Source organism: Macrobrachium rosenbergii, chromosome 27 (assembly GCF_040412425.1).
Source record: "Macrobrachium rosenbergii isolate ZJJX-2024 chromosome 27, ASM4041242v1, whole genome shotgun sequence".
Lineage (NCBI taxonomy): Eukaryota > Metazoa > Arthropoda > Malacostraca > Decapoda > Palaemonidae > Macrobrachium > Macrobrachium rosenbergii.
In genome coordinates this window covers 14,524,900-14,542,649 of record NC_089767.1, presented here as the reverse complement: position 1 = coordinate 14,542,649, position 17,750 = coordinate 14,524,900, and the positions used below count along the sequence as shown (strand labels likewise).

The 17,750-nt window shown below is 37.0% G+C and overlaps 1 protein-coding gene across 2 annotated transcripts in view; it reads right to left on the bottom strand.

Moving 5' to 3' along the window:
- LOC136853422 (uncharacterized) overlaps positions 1-16,181 on the bottom strand; it is a 574,979-nt gene extending 558,798 nt beyond the window's left edge. Inside the window, exon 1 of one of the 2 annotated variants that reach the window (XM_067128959.1) lies at positions 15,577-16,181. In XM_067128959.1, the coding sequence (XP_066985060.1) occupies positions 15,577-15,712 (136 nt within the window). In that variant the 5' untranslated portion in view covers positions 15,713-16,181. The remainder of the gene's footprint in view (positions 1-15,576) is intronic. The other variant, XM_067128958.1, reaches the window with a different exon arrangement.
- Between the last annotated feature and the right edge of the window lie 1,569 nt (positions 16,182-17,750).

Here is a 17,750-nt window from a genome sequence, read left to right as displayed (position 1 = left end):
GTGTGGTATGGTGCGTTGATGGGACGGGGTTTAGCCTCTGTGACTTACTCGTCTTTTTTATTCTTTTCTTCTTTCGTTCCACATTAGCCTAAACGAAGAACTGCTTTCTTTTGTTCTATATTGTCCTCACTGAAAAGTAACTTTCCTGATACTTCTATCAAGTTTTCCTCAAATGGCTGTTGAAGTTTTACTTATTTACAACTTTATTCCCGGTAGTCTGGACAGGAAAAAATTAAATAGATCTTCCTGTCTATTACCACAAAAAGTGTTACATACAGTACAGTACACTTTTTAGGCCTATTTTAATATTTAGTCGCGTTGCGTTGCATTGTTATTGTTCTGGCTCTAAAGAAAACTATAGACACAAAGGCACTGCTATATACTGCTTTTTCCTCAATTTCTTACTTCCATTTCTTGTATAAACTCTCCTTGCTAACGTCTCGCTTTCCATGTTATTATTGTTCTTATAATCATTTTCACCTAAATTTTAAATGTATTACTATTGTTCATCACTTTCATTGTTTATCACCATTTTGTTTCTTTTTCTTCCATTTTAGTAACTTGTAAATACTCTGATACGCATATTGATTTTAACGTTACTAAAAAAATGTAAGCCTGAAAATGAACTGGCTCTTTACACAAAGTACTCTTCGAACATCAATTCAAGCTGTCACGCACTACTATGATAGGCATATATAAATTATATATATATATATATATATATATATATATATATAGATATATATAGATATAGATATAGATATATAACCTATACACTACCTCAAAACCAGTTCAAACTTCACCAAGCAATAGCAGTGCCCGACAAGATGAGGAGTCCTGGCACACAACCAAGGTAAGCTTAAGGTAGACCTTCAATCTCCGTCGCTGGCCCTCCACCCAACTCCTCCGGCCGCCATACATTACTACTTGAGAACTCCGCCCTCATAAACAGGTATCGCATAGCAAAAGAGAAAGACTCATCTTGAAAATGGCAATGATGACCACAGCAGATAACACTCACGAAACTACCTTCATGGTCGTTATAGTTAACATTACCATTATTGCGTGGGTGCATATAAACATACATATACACATACACACACATTTTACATATATAATATATAAATATATACATATTTATATGCACACATCTGCATATATATATATATATATATATATATATATATATATATATATATATATAATTCTTCTTCAGACACATATAAATGGTAAACTCTCGTCCACCCAGCAGGAAAGGCCTTTAGTTCCATGGAAGACAAAAAGAATGTAGGCCTAAGGATATTTCCGATGTAAGCAAATTCTGATTAGGCCCGAGTGGACCATTTTTATATGGTAGGCGTATAGGCCTAGCCCATGACTTCATATCTATAAAGTGGAAAATCATGACTTCCTTGGAATCAAGACCTACAAGATTCATGCATTAGGAAATGATTTTTTAAAAGTTTAACAAACTTCTGTGTAATATACATTCTCATAGCATTTACATTTACAAACAGTTTTAAAATGGTTAACCATCTAACATCAACTCATTTTTACCAAGTTAATAACGAAGTCGGTTAACGATCTGTGGCCAACCCCTCGAAACTCTGCCCTTTAGCTAGAAAGAATTACTTTCCCGTTTTCTTTCAACTTCTCCCTCGGGTGTTTGTGTAAAAGCGAGCCATTCAAGAAGTAACTTCATTAATCTTCCCTCCTTCAATTGTGGCGAATGGTCAATAACCATCTCTCTCTCTCTCTCTCTCTCTCTCTCTCTCTCTCTCTCTCCTTTTCACCGTGATGCTGAAAATGGCCAGAGGGGACACTAGATCGATTGCTACTGCCCATTCTCCATTTCACACGTTCCTCAAGAGCTAGCGCGTCACAGTTCGAGAAGGCGAAGCGCAAACCTTTTGCGAATTCGGCCTCTGAATGATTCTCAGTAGAAACAGTAAGGTAAGAAATACCTAAAGTAAGCTAGTGCGCTTACACATCAAACTATCACTTGTTTCAAGAAACAAGAGGAACCGTTAACGTAAAACAAATTCTAAATATGACATCTTACAAACAACCTTGAATACAAAGAAAATTATCACCATGACTGTAATAAACACCAAAAATAGATAATGCATTAAAATACACACACGCAAGTAACACCTTTCCTCATCGAATACAATACTACAGTAAATTCCTCAATAGAGGAATTCACTCTAGTAAACAACAGCCCATATTCAGTTATCTGTGAATATATTTTCCTAAATATGAGACACAAAAATAATCAATAAATAAATACACACGCAAGCACACGCGCGTGAGTGTTAACGCAAGTCAGTGATGTATATGCAAATAAAACAGCCAATGTACCAATAAGGGGGGAAGAGAGCCCGTGAGTAAAGGTGGAGGATATAGGCTATATAGATATACTCGTACATATGTAAAGACAAAAAGAAACTATTAAAACTATTACAACGACGTCCTACACAAATCAACAAGAATTCAACTTCTAACATTCATTCACGGAAAACTCACATGAAAGATTGTTGCGTTAAAAAGCACTTATACAACCTATATTTCAGACAGCCCTTAGTCTAGACCACCAAGAGGACCTATAGGTGGAAGGGTTACCATATCAGCTTTACAAGTGAAGTAAATTTGAGATGATAATCGCAGGATTTATGGCGAGTCTTCTCGACTATAAATTTCCCTCGAGGACAGTGACCGCTCATCGCTGATTAGATTAATCTATTTAAACATACTCACCGGAAAAAAAGTTTTCAACTTTTAACCCTAAAGACGCTGATATCCTCATTATTACGTATCAAAATATGAATAAAAACCACAATCTTAGGTACATTAAAGTTGGTGGCTTTTTACTGCAACGAAGTTCTGTATCTGATTATTGCCAGCTATAACACTGCAAGTGCGCACAGACAAAATCTTGGCAACCTCCGCCCAGCAACTGTTTACAGCTAAAAACCTTCTGTACTGTCGTACAACACGCGCTTCCATTCCCGGTGTTATATACTTTAAAATTGTTTCTATTGAACCGGAAGGGTGACAGCCGTTTGTTGCCACAAGTTTCCGCCTTTGAACGCTGCAACTGACATCCTAAATTTTATGATATTCAACACTGTAAACAATCAAAACAATAGTCGTATGTTACCCATCACTGCAAAGGTTATGAGCATTTAGCCTCTGTTCTGTGTTCCAGCAGATATGGCGCCCGTGAATAGCCTACAAATCTCCTTTTGTACACATACATTAACGACACCCAGCCGGAAAAGCCCACGAGACATTTTTCAGTCTTACAGTTCCAATCAAGAGCAGAGGCACCGCCACCTACATCATTTGCATAGCCGAGATCCCACACACAACTGGCGATTATCCGGGTACAATAGAGTCGCATAGATCACAGCTTTCAAGGGTAGGCCGCCCACCTCGCAACACTAGCCGCTTAGCCACGCCTTTTGAACTAAGCCTATCACATCGTATTTCATAATGAAGGGGACGCTCGGCTACCAAGAGCTTTCGTTTCCTGCCCTCATGAAAAATAGCCCTTAAGATCGTGAAGTGTCCACATTAACTTCGAATTCTGGTGCGAAGTTCATAAAAAAAAAATTAAGTAAGCTTTTATGTACTAAATAATACTTCTTTCAAATGAACACCATATTCTTTGAAAGCTTGAGTTTCAAGCCATGGGCTCCTGTGGCTTGTTCCATATCAACAGGGTTCACGTTCTGAATAATACATGTAACCTATATATATATATATATATATATATATATATATATATATATATATATATATATATATATATATATATATATATATATATACATATATATAACATCCCATGAATGAGAAAGATCAAACTAATTAAATATAAATAACTGCAACATGTTGACAGACGGGTTGTGACTTCAAAGAATTAAGTTAGACCAACTTACACCTTAAAAGGATTCACAGCTACAATGCAAAACAATATGTAAAGGTATTTCAAGGTATCAATAATCAGGCAAGTCCTCCTGTAAAAATCAATTATGATCTCAGACCCGAATAATCAATAATCTAATTTTTACTGGTGTCCCTCGGCTTACAAAAGTGAGAGGTCTTTAATATACCGACTTTTTTTTTATCTTTAACCTAATTACATTAACTGTTTTCCTTTCGATTGGGGCCATTAAAGAAATCTGGGTGCCAGTACCGTTGGAATAACCAAAAAAATACATTTCAGAGAGAGAGAGAGAGAGAGAGAGAGAGAGAGAGAGAGAGAGAGAGAGAGAGATAAACTCTCTCTTCCTATTTCATGGCCTCAGAAGCGAGCTCTAGTTGACAAAGCCTTCAAATGATATTCCTCACGTCATTATCTTATCCCTAAAGCAGTCAACGATCTTCTAATTAACAACTCAGGCAAACGAAAAAAGGAAATATGGGGAAGTATCCAGAGAAGCAAAATAACCATAGCAATAACAATAGTGATAATGATAACGAGAGTAAGTTCATTTTGATAGCAATAAAATAGGGCGAAAAATTCTTAAATCTTTGAAAGAAAACTGAGATGAAGCAACAAGGACCTTGAATTATAGCAGTCCAATGAGATATGATTTCAGTATATTTAATAAAGATTTCAGTCATATTTATTCTTATACTAAGTATATATTTTGAATATAAAAGTTTAATATACACTTATTTATTGTTGGTTCTGTCTAATATCATTCTTAATTTTTTACGTTCATATTTTAACACTGAATTTTACTAGTATATCATCATTCACCTATTCATTATCAATCATATCATTAATTTATATATTTCACTTTCATTACGGCGCTGAATAATCCTGACGGATTCCGGCGCTTGGTCTTCAAGACCTAAATTTCATAATCAATCAATCAATCAACCACAATAAAAGCGATAGCCATGTATATTTACCATCATACAAAACTGGTCATAGGAAGCAGTAGACACCGTGGCAATAATGCATGGCGCCTGTGTGCAAGAATAGCAACAAATGATACTTGAGTGAACGGCAGAGGTCACACAAGATAGCATAAGCAAGCGTGGGACGATGGATTGCGAATATTTACATAAGAGTGCAAGTATCCCCTCACATCGAGAGAGAGAGAGAGAGAGAGAGAGAGAGAGAGAGAGAGAGAGAGAGAGAGAGAGAGTCATAAAATAGGCACATCGACAAACAAGACAATAAAAGGTCTGCCGTTTCCAAATGGAAACGTAAAAGAGCTCTTATGGCGGGGTATTTCCCCCTTTGTTTCAGACGAAATTCCGTTCTCAAACAATGCAAGACCTGGCCCTAAATAGCGCCACCGACAAATACGTGGTTTTTTCTCAACTTTTAAATCTGGGCTGTTACCGCCTTTTGGTTCCATACTACAGACAGCTGAGGCAGTATTCCTTAATTACTACATAAGGACTGGTTATAGCTCAAACCAAACGACAAAATATGGAACAGCAAAATCGGGTAAATACGTACGATTTTTCAATATAAAAATGTGCACACTCCAAACAAGATGGAGGAAAATGCCAGAGAGAGAGAGAGAGAGAGAGAGAGAGAGAGAGAGATGTACTGCAGAAACATATCAAACTTATCACGTAAATGAAAGACTACGCACATCGCCACTACCGGGATTTAGAAAGTCTTATGATTGAGAGGAAGCCAACATTTCCTTTACAAGGCAACACTGAAAACTGAATTTACTCCATTCGTCCAAAAAGAAAACCATCGATGCAGAAAGTGACTTCCACTTTGAGCACTTCAATTCGTGTTCAGCCAGCGTTAACATAAAATACAGAAAAATTTATGTCTGTGCCTTGATGATCAGCCTGAACAACAAAAAACATCATATATCACCATTACAGTATTATGAAAGAACCATTGTTATCTTGTAAATATCAAAGTAAATTAAGAAATACTATCCTATGTACTTTATATGTACAAGACATGAAAAAATATAATTTAAAATACAAAAAAATACATGATAAAAAAAACCGTATAGCATACGAAGCATCCAACGCTTGCGAACCAGGGGACCTTATTCCTTTTTTGCTGACCAAAATGAAATGAGCTTCATTCGTGCTACATCGAATGGGTTGGTGTTGATGATACTCTAGAAGGCTCAAATGATAATAACTTGAGAGGCTGGCGTGTGATTGGACAATGACGCCCAAAAGTGAACCTTGAAAATGTTCAAGCATAATTGGCTATTTCAGTACCATTTCCTTTTTCTTTTTATTACTTTTCATGTAGCATTGACCTATTTATGGAAAGTCGCTTTACTGCTTCTTCCTGTCTGGTAACGCTGAGGTGTAAATTACGATTTTTAGTGCCTGAATGTTCGGTAAGAGGTGATTTTAACTTTCGACTTAGTTATACAATTTGATTTTGTGTACTGTATGTGTTTTGTTCTGTTTCTGCACACACACACACACACACACACACACACACACACACACACACACATATATATATATATATATATATATATATATATATATATATATATATATATATATATATATATATATATAGGCTATATAGTGTGTGTGTTTGTGGCAACGAGAGGCAAACACGACTACTGCAATCAAATACTGAATAGATGGAAAAATACCAGACTTGAAATACATCGTTATCTTAGCAGACGATTGGTATTTTGCTGCAACTACCACTCTAAATAGAACTAGCTTATAAGCATTAATAAACGTACCAGTAGTGTATTTTTTATAATATTGTCTTTCAGCATCTTTAACGAACTGCTATCCAACGTTAAAAATACGATTAAAAATCACTAGTTTGTTTTCATGAGCAATGTCAGATCCCGACTGAAACAGTACTGTATGTTCCAGAGACATCAAAGTGATTCAGGAATTCTACAAATGGAAAATGGAGGGCTTTAATTGATTCATTGAAAAATAAACTTCGTTTCAATGGAATCTCTTTAATAAAATGAATGGCCCTCTGCCAAGCTCAATAAGAATGTGTGCATATATCAAATAGCTATAAAACATTCAACATGATTACAAAAAACGGACAAACGCACTAATACCGACGAAAAGGAGAGAGAGAGAGAGAGAGAGAGAGAGAGAGAGAGAGAGAGAGAGAGAGAGAGAGAGAGAGAGAGAGAATCCCAACCGGTCAAGCCCCGCTATCTAAACCAGCAGCTATTAATTTCGCATGCAAAACGAATAGTCTCTGCATAAGACATTCAAGACGATACTTTTGTTACATGTGGGTTAAAGTCATAAAACGCTCAGTTCATGCAAATATTACCCTTAAAAAAATCATTAAACACTGTTGTGCTTACAATTTAAGTGCAATGTTACCATTAGTGTCACCATCATAGAAATAATATTCAAAAACTTTATTAAGAAAATCTATATCACTTGACATTTCACTCAGCAAGAAACTACATAAGGAACCCCCGTTCCCCATTTCCCTTGCCGTTGACTAAACGCAGGCTACAAGGACGCGAATACGCCTTAAAAATGAAAAGCACTACGGAAAATTTGGCTAAGGGAATAAGACGTGGCAAAAAGAGTGAGCTTTAAAAGAACACCTGGATATTTAAATGGACGTGGAAGAAAGGTCAAAAATCTCACTCGTCTCTCGGTATGTGGTGGTCCATGCAAACCATGAATAAAAATTATAGGACTTTGGCGGCCTGACTTTTATATACGTAAAGCGTTCACAGAAGCACTTGACATTGAAGCATCCGTCTACTGTAAGGAGATACTACAATCGACCAATAAATTCGAAACACATGTCGTCCATAAACCCAGCATTATTTATACTTCATGCGAAAAAAGCTTCTTATCATTTACTTAGTACTAGAAAATTTACTGACAGGTCAGAAAGTAGTCTTAAGCAAAATTCTTTGAGTTATGTAAGAATGAAGATTAAAAGACAAAAAAGTCTCTAAAACCTTACAACAGACAAATACAATGAGAGTGAAAGCCATCACTCCATACAAAGCAAGAAAGTAATAACATAAAATAAAAAATCTACCTCTATAATCCCAGAGGCCTTCGCGCCTCCTAAACCACAACCCGAGGGATTATGCAACTGATTCACAATGCTGTTTGATTACGGATTTCGAGGCACCCTCTGGATACGACATCACGCTACGATAAATGCGAAAAGAGGAATTAAGAGAAAGAGGAATTAAGGGAGAAGGGAGAGACAGAGTGAGACAGGCCGACAGACCAGAGAGGGGAAGAGGGAGAAAGGGAATACGCAAGATCGGGACCGAAGCCCACAAATCATTGCCAGTTAGACAGTATTTTTTTGTTCTTTTTTTGCGTATTAGCATATTAAATATTATACGATGAAACAATATTCTAGAAATGGTTGGGATAATGTCTGAAAAAATGCATATTTTTTTCTCTTTTAATACTACAAATACGGAATGAAAAGCTCGAGCATGAGAATAGGGAAAAAGACTTCACGGCAACATCCCCAAAACCCAACATGTGCACCGCCCAGCTGACCCACTCGTAAACATCATTTCGTGAGCCTAGGGTCCGGAGCACAAATGTGTCAAATAATATTATTATTTCCATGACAATGGATCCCCAAATTGGGATATGAACACCGAATCCTCACGAACACCAGATAGGCGTATCCAGAACACTCAAAATACAGCATATAGTCTAATCCAATACAAGTTTCTGTAACATTCGGTTACGAAAAAAAGTTCAGCGCATAACGCTAACTCATCTAACATCATGGCCAACGGGGGAATGATAAGAGGCTTATTGCTAGGCCTTCCAACTGATGCCCATGTGTTCCCATTAAGAAAAGCAACAAACAACATGCTTCCGCCACATCATCGTTCCAACTGAACGAATCCTTAAGGGCGCCTCGTCCCTCCAAGTTATTGTCGTCTCTCTGGACAGGTTTTACTGCCCTCGTAGGAGCACATTTACGCAACACAACAAATCAGCATAAAGCACAACAAACAAATCGGCATCACGTTTGTTTATGAAAATACGAAGGTGAGAAAAATTGTAGTTATGTAATTATTGCTTCATTCAGTAACGATGCGTAAGCACAAGAATTAAATACCCGAAAATTATAAGAATTAATTTGAGTTTTATGGCAGACCAAAGTATACAACATCCCTGTCCTACTTCTTTCACAAGGAGAGCTTATTTACAAATTACTGCATGATCTCTATACTTATCCAGATATCAAACATCTATAGGCCTATAGTACCAGAAACCTTGGAAAATTTCATATTTACAAACTTTATAGCTATGCAAGCGAAAATGACTTAACATTGCTCATGTCAGTTAAACATGAAAAACATAATTTTCCGAATGTTTTTTTTTTCAACATCACTATAAACGCAAAAGACGGGAAAGCAGTCCTTTAAGCACTGCCAAGCTAGGCTTCCGGTACAGGTAACGATGAAACACGTTTATATATGCTGTACTACGGACTGAATGAGGGTATTACAGACAACCATACACCAGAAACACATTATCAGCGAAATACAGACGTCATAACAAGCAACAGCCCATGTTGCAAAAGCCAAGCAAAAGCTAAACAACACAAGCTGCCCAGTGAGAAGGGCTCAATTGGAACCCAAGCAGGGATAACAGCGCAAGAACTTCGCTGATGTTGAGAAATGTCAATTCTGAGATACCCAAGATTACAGAAATGCAAGAATGTCCTTGAGTAGGCGATGATCATTAGAGTTTATAATACTATAAGAAGCCGCTGGAACGCAGCACTTCAAGGCCAAGTTGCCAATCACTTCGAAAAGACTTCTCACTCAGATCATTAACGAGAGTATAACCTCTCCTGAATAACAACGTATAAATACAATACACTTTTATCGTGGATACCATTGTATTCATTTCTGTCAAGAACAGCCATGATTATATGCAGGATTAATCTCGAAAATAGCAATGGGTAAATGAAGTGTTCCTGCAGCCAATAAAAAGACGTATAAATGCAAGAAAACTTTAATGGATAACAAATAATAGACAGCACTTTCCTCTCGTGAATAGCGGTGAACAAACATACAATACCTTCTTCATGTGAATAAAAAACTAATAAATAATACATGTTTTCATCTAAATGCAATTTCAAATCCGACCAGTAACCATATCAATTACACATCCTTGTGCTAACGAACGCTTAAAAGGGTAGGTATGAGAACATCCTGTTTCACCCACCATTTACACATAACATACAAAAAATGCACATGCACGTTGAATACACAATAACTTAAGGTGAATTTAATTTCTCTACAACACGTACCAGGATACATATAAAATAAGTGCTAATGCAATCAGTAACTGGTTTCATCTATGGAATAACCAAATTCCAAGGCTCATGAGCGATTTAAGATGTTGGTGAAGACCAGTAATTTCATGGGAGATAATTAATGATCTCAAATGACTTACACTGTCAGTTGTGTGTGTGTGTGTGTGTGTGTGTGTGAGAGAGAGAGAGAGAGAGAGAGAGAGAGAGAGAGAGAGAGCTTACATAATTTTTACCCCCTTGCTCCAAGCAACCCAACCGGCATCAACCAACAGATTCTGGCAGCCAATGATTCACATCTCGGCAACATCCCGTCTTTCATTACTCCGTTTCCGGCAACAATGGTTTCTGGGCAGATCCGAACCAAAAGTGTCATTCTTTGGCCCTATTGACTTACTATCTTTAAAATTCATTGATTCTAATATTAACATTAAGGGCTCTTCTTATAAAAGAAGAGGAGAAAGATACGCGGGGAAACATTTATAAAAAAAAAAAAAAAGTTAATGTCTTTTATGAGAAAATAAACTACCAACAGTGATAACAAAAAACCGTCAACTGCCCTGTTTCACCTAAAACTAAAGAACTGCGCCAGTCCGTATCCAGACACTACCGACAAAATGAAATTAAAATCCACACCACGCGATAAACTGAATCTGAAAAATATTAACAGGACAGAATGCAACGTCACATCCCAAGTTTTCGTTTCCTTGACAATAAAACGCCTCCAGTTGAACTGCTTTAAACAAACCAACATCAGCACTGAAAACGAGACGTTTTATTGAAGCAAAAGAATAAAAAGATTGAAGAACGCGTAAAAAGGTCGCCATCCACAAAGCAGTCATGCATTTAAATGAACGGTCACCAACCCGGACTTGTGGGCTCCGATCAGAATAGACCTCATTAGGGGACATCTGACACGTGTAACCCAAAGCCTCTGGAATTTACTTTTTCGCTGCTTCTCTTTGGTGTCTATCAAAAAAATAGAAAAAAATGTCATTTCAACCAAACCAGCCCGTTTGCACATTAATGATACGGACCGTTATCAATTTATATTATGCTTGGAAGGCCTCCTTATAACCAACACTACATTCATAATCTACATCCTAAAAACTCGATAATATAATTTGAAGGTTATAATGCTAGAGCACCTTACTCATCACCTATAATACAATCTTGTCACTTCCCTCCTGCATCACTGAGAATCGAAGATCTCTCCCATCTCTCTAGATTAGGCTATACAGTAACTCTTTACGAAGCAGAGTAAAAGTTCTAAAGCTCAAGCTTTCCTTTTCAGTCGCAAAAGGATAATGGTGAATTCTACCATTAAACAACTGAGTCACTCTTCTCTATCGTTTCATACACATACCTTCACAAAAGGGTACATAAAACAGATACACTACGAAAATGCCGAAACAAATCCACAAACTTCAAGAGCTACAGGCTGAATACTTCTCATTCCGAAGGCTATATAGGGTCTCTCTCTCTCTCTCTCTCTCTCTCTCTCTCTCTCTTCTCTCTCTCTCTCTCTCTCTCTCTCTCTCTCCAATCTATTTGAAACTGGCTTCTAGACTTTACTGACATCCCACCGCTAAGATACACAGACACAGAAACAGACACACACACAGAAACTTATCTAAGTCACATAGACCTTCTACAATACGCAATTCATCTCGAACCATGTTCCACAGTAAAAATATACATAATATGAACAGTAGCAGAGATCAATTCCCAGCAGAAGCAAATATGCTCGACGTCAACAAACCCCGCATGTGTTAAATATAATACTGCAAGAGCTTATCAAGTTTGTCCTCACATAACATCAGCCAAAACCTTATCCCACACCGAGTCACTTCCTTATGGCATGCCACTCTCAAGACCAGAGACATAAGACAAAGTTAGTGACAAAAATGCTGGTTATAATGCGTTGGTGGGACCAGGAAACGAAATCCTGTTCATCCAACCGTACAAAGAGCACGGATGGAGGGAAACGGAGGAGTTGTATACACGACCTTGGGAAGATCTACCTATATCTTCCCGCAGAGAAGGCAAACGCAATCCTTCGTTCCCCCATATCTAGAAATGTTATGAAGGTTACAGAATACCCTGCAATACTTGTCAAGCCAGTGCCTTATCTAGGCCTAAGTATAAACAAATAGCTCGAAACACCTACTGGTTTATTATGCCGTCATTCAACAACAGCATTATCCCACCTTTTAAATATCGAAATATAAAAATTCCCAAAAATAAACAGAGCACCAACTTTCAACAAGAGCAAACCAAGGCATAATTATATATATTGCCAACCGGATAAGAAGCTGTATATGTGAATATGTACGGGCACCGTACAACATCCTCTTGCAGGACGAGAAATCGACAGGCTGCCCTCCGTCCAGCCAGTCTGAGCCTTAATCTATCGACCCTATCAACGTGGGCGACAACAGATGCAATGGATATTGATTTACAGTATCAATTACTGAGATTTTAGTGTTATATTTCAGCGAGTTCCGCTCCGGCCACTGACATACATCAAGAGAGCTTAAAAGCTCATTTTAATTGCCTATATAGAATTTAAGGAACTAAAGTCTCAGAATAATACTGTCGTCACCATAATATAAAAAATGAACAGATTTATTATTATTATTATCATATTGTTTTTATAAGTGCTAGACTACCGGTGTTATTATTATTAACAATTAACACAATCCTTATGGAATCAGCAAGACTTCTACCAGAATGCCCAAATGATAATAAGAAAAGCAGTCAAAGGTAGAGAAATATAGTGCAAAACAAATGAAAATAAAATGAACATATGTTACACGCACAGTTTATATATAGATATATAGTCTATATTACTAACATGACCTCATTCAAACTGGATGGTATCTAGTGGAGATATTTATTCAAACCACTAGATACCATCCAGTTTGAATGAGGTCCTGTTAGTAATTGTACTAATGCACAGAACAATTGTGTATGTGTATATATATACAAATATATATATATATATATATATATATATATATATATATATATATATATATATATATATATATATATATGTAAATATATATACATATATATATATATATATATATATATATATAATATATATATATATACAGTATATACATATATCGCCCTCATCTCCAGCGAGAAGAACCAAGTACGAATCCTGATAGAGGATAGACGGATGGAATGCTCCGATTTAAAGTTTTTAAAAGTAGTCTTATTTACTTCACAATATTCTAAAGAATATGATATCCAAAAGCGGACAAGATATAGAATTGAATAAAGATGAAGGCAAAGCCGCACTGCAAGGAACAATAAAAATAATAATTCCAATCACTATCATTACTCTAATCATCCTCATTGCGCCTCCATTCCCATTTATTCAACAGTGTTCTGTTCTAATGACTCTAATTTGAGTTATCATGAATGGCAACCTCGCCATCAAATGGTGACCTCAAGTCACGTCCAAGAGGCCAGAATGGGTCACGAGGATCTCAAGGGGAGGAAAGGGGGAGGAAAGGGAACATCGGAATTCCCATTCTCTAAAAACAGCTGAGAAGGATTACGGATGTTTTCACGGCCAGATCATTCAATCTGCGACTTGAGCTCATTAGCTTTGGTTAATTGCTTCTCCGTGACTGCCGGGAGGTAGTTATGATACCAGTTATGACTGTTTATCAAATTATTCATACTGAGAGAGAGAGAGAGAGAGAGAGAGAGAGAGAGAGAGAGAGAGAGAGAGAGAGAGAGAGAGAGAGATTAAATAGAATCTTATGGAAATCTGAAATCATGCTTATTACGAGCACTGTGGAAAGATAAGGTCGCGCGACTGTGTCATTGTAAAATTAAAAAAAAAAAAAACTACCAGTCTTTTCCTCGGAGATGGACTAATTTTTTTAATATTGGAGCGAGAGAGAGAGAGAGAGAGAGAGAGAGAGAGAGAGAGAGAGAGAGAGAGAGAGAGAGAAATAACCCAACAATTATCTATACAAATCAACTGACTAAAATAGCTTTGCATTTTCCTGATACATATCAATTGTTCATTGTTTAATTTCAGCTGGAGGTTCATGAAAAAAACAAAAAGGAAAAAAGCAGTCAATGTTTGAGCTCGATAGTTTAATTTCTTTTATTGCACTACTGTGATATTGCTGTAATTTTGGAAATATCTTTCCCAATCACAGCCCCATTGCTTTGTAAACGTGAAAAGTCTTTATTAGTAATTGTCAGTTATATGAGGACACTGTTGTAAAAATAAAAATAAGAAAGTAACCTAATGAAAGCATAACCCTACATGATGCGTGTGAAGGTTCAATAAAGGTCTTATCAAGTGGAGACGAACACCCTTGCACCAGCAGCCTATAAGCAGGCTAATCTTTGGGCAATCTACTGCAATATAAGTCACAGATGGCCGAAACTACGATGATGTTAACAGATTCTAAACACAGGTAAGCCTGCCACGGATCTCAGTAGGCCTAGTGTCATATTGCATACCTGGTAACCAACATGTTTTTCTGCACAATAAAAATCACCATAAAAACAAAATCGGCTACTAACACGTGCCTTAGGCCTGGTTGATTTTTATTAGACGTGATCACACTGGTGTTGTGTCGACAGCACAGGCGAGGAAAGGTAATAAAAAAACTCATTAAACTACAACTGGCGATCGTGATACTAATGCAAATTAAATAAAAAGTATCAACCCATCTGAATTAGGCCTATACCCCGCTTAACAATAAGCTAAGTAGATCCAGGACCTTTGAGCAATTAAATGTGAACTAGCTTCTTTGAAGTTAAGTATATAATGTCAAGCATATAGACTAAGTAGCATATATTCTCATTCGGGAAGAATAATGTCAATAAATAGGCCTAATGTAAACCTATGGCTGCAAAAGCTTTACTGAAAGATGACAATGATAAGACAGGAGGAATGAGAATCATCAGAGCATCACGACCTTCATCACATGAAAAAACACTCTTAACCACTGACAGACATTTTTGATGTTTATGACTCGTCGAGATGGTGGCCTTCACAAAGGTTGTTGTCCTATAGGCCTATATATTTCAACCAAGTCTATATACTGTAGGGTGCTTTTCAAATGCCGAAATCATGTAACTCGGTTACTGACCTGAATCTGAGCTTGTGGATAACTGACTTTTACAATAAAGCATGAGAAAAAAAAACTTGTTGGACGACAATCTCCTATGGGAAAAACTTTCGCGCCAACCTATTCTGAGAAAAACAAACTTTCACTGGGAAATCTAAGATGACACGCCAATCACACACTGACCTGCGTCTTCCTCGGGCACAGGGGGCAAGAAGAAATCATCGTCATCGTAACTTCTGTAGTATTTACTAAATGGAGATGATGACGATGTCGAGGAAGAGGAGGAAGGCGGAGGAAAAGCTTCTTCCTCATCCGTCATCTTGGCTCAGCTACCATGTGACAATTCCAAACAAAGTTGATCCTGCGAGCACTTTCATGTAAAACTAAATTCCCTTTAGATAATTCCTCACATGATGGTCACCCTGTACTTGCAAGGAATTCTATTCACTTATCGATACACACAGATCACCAAAGCACTGAAAACCTCCATTTTGGCCGAGCGACAAAGCATTTTTGAGTGGCCAGTAGTGAAGTGTATGCGGAGGAGCGAAAGTATATAATCCTACTCCGACACTGTTCAGCCGAATACTGACTGGATGGGGATTGGGGACGCCCTCAGATGATGACCCCCGAGAAGGGGAGGATCACAGAGGGAAGAGGATTCTTGGGAGGGAGGGTTTATGTTTGGGGTCTTTTCTAGGAGGCAGGGACTGAAGGGTAGACGTGGTGGGGTTAGGGGGGGAGGGGGGGACAAGGCATCGCCGTCCTCCCTTTCGTAGTCAGCACAGCTGAACACCATTGCCGGAAGCTTCAGGGAGCAAATGTGATTTTAAATTGTTGATATTCCATCGCTAATTGTTTAGAACGACTACCGAATGAGTTGCCAGACCGAGACGCTTGATGAAATTGTCTGAAAACATATAATTTACGATTCTGGAAATGAAAATAAGACTGATAACTCAACGTAGAGACGAATTGCGGAAAACCACTATGATAGCAGGTATGGTGAAATGAGCGCGTTCAATGTTCGCACGATTTTTTTTCTTTTTTTACGGAATTACTTCAGAACAACTTGTCGACGAACAGAGCAGTACCTGCGTCTTTTGATACTGTTATGCGTAATTGAACGTAATTTCAAACACCGCTACAACCTCGGAAGACTCACTGCAGGCATTGTTCGCAAATTATTGGGAGGGAATTTGGATCGCTGCGTTTACACAGAAACAGGAAAACTCTGGTTTTATATTACCCCAACACATTATGAAAATCGAAAAATTAACAGATTATATATAAAAAATTAGTTTAAAAAGTAATTTTTTTATTCAAGTGTGTGCTAAATCTATACCTTTTCTTATTAAGAAAACATAACTAAATAAGACTTCATTACCTTACAAATTCCCAGCATCAAAATTATGTAGAAAAAGCACACACACACAAACACACGCACACACACACATATATATACATATATATATATATATATATATATATATATATATATATATATATATATATATATATATATATATATATATATATATATATATATATATATATATATATATATATATATATATATATATATATATATATATATATATATAAAATATATTAAAATACCTTGTACTCTTAAATAAATTTTACACACACACCTACACACACACACACATATATATATATATATATATATATATATATATATATATATATATATATATATATATATATATATATATATATATATATATATATATATATATATATATATATAAAATATATTGAGATATATATATATAAAATCCGACCTCAACCGAACACGTCTACATCACTGCGGGACAACGTTTTGCCGTTCCTACCTGACACCAATAGAACGCAGCCCTGGGCCCATTGTGAGAGGTCATTTTCGCATCTCTCCCGAAGAGTAGTGAATACAGAGCACCACATATCTTCTTACAAGGTTTACAAGAGGATGAGATTACAAGGAAAGAAGCGGGGGAGAGGGAACCTTCTCTGGAAGGAGTGAGGAAACCAGTGAGATGCCGAAAGAGAGGTCTCTTCAGAGCCGTATGATTTCCCAATGCGCTCTAGCTACCTAGCATTTACTGAGGGCCCCTTGGTCTGCATCCTTGCACTATGACGTCACGGGCAAGTGCGGGGCTATTTGTTGGTAAGTAGAAATGCTGTTGTATACGGAGCACTTATTCGCGTGCAGACCGTTCTTTTCAGTTGTTGCTACTGATAGCGGAACAATGGCAAGAAATTTTTTTTCTATACATGCTGAGTATCGTATCAGCCCTGATGAAAGACTTCTGTCTAGCAATCAGCAGGGTGGAAAAGATGTGTATAATATAATATCA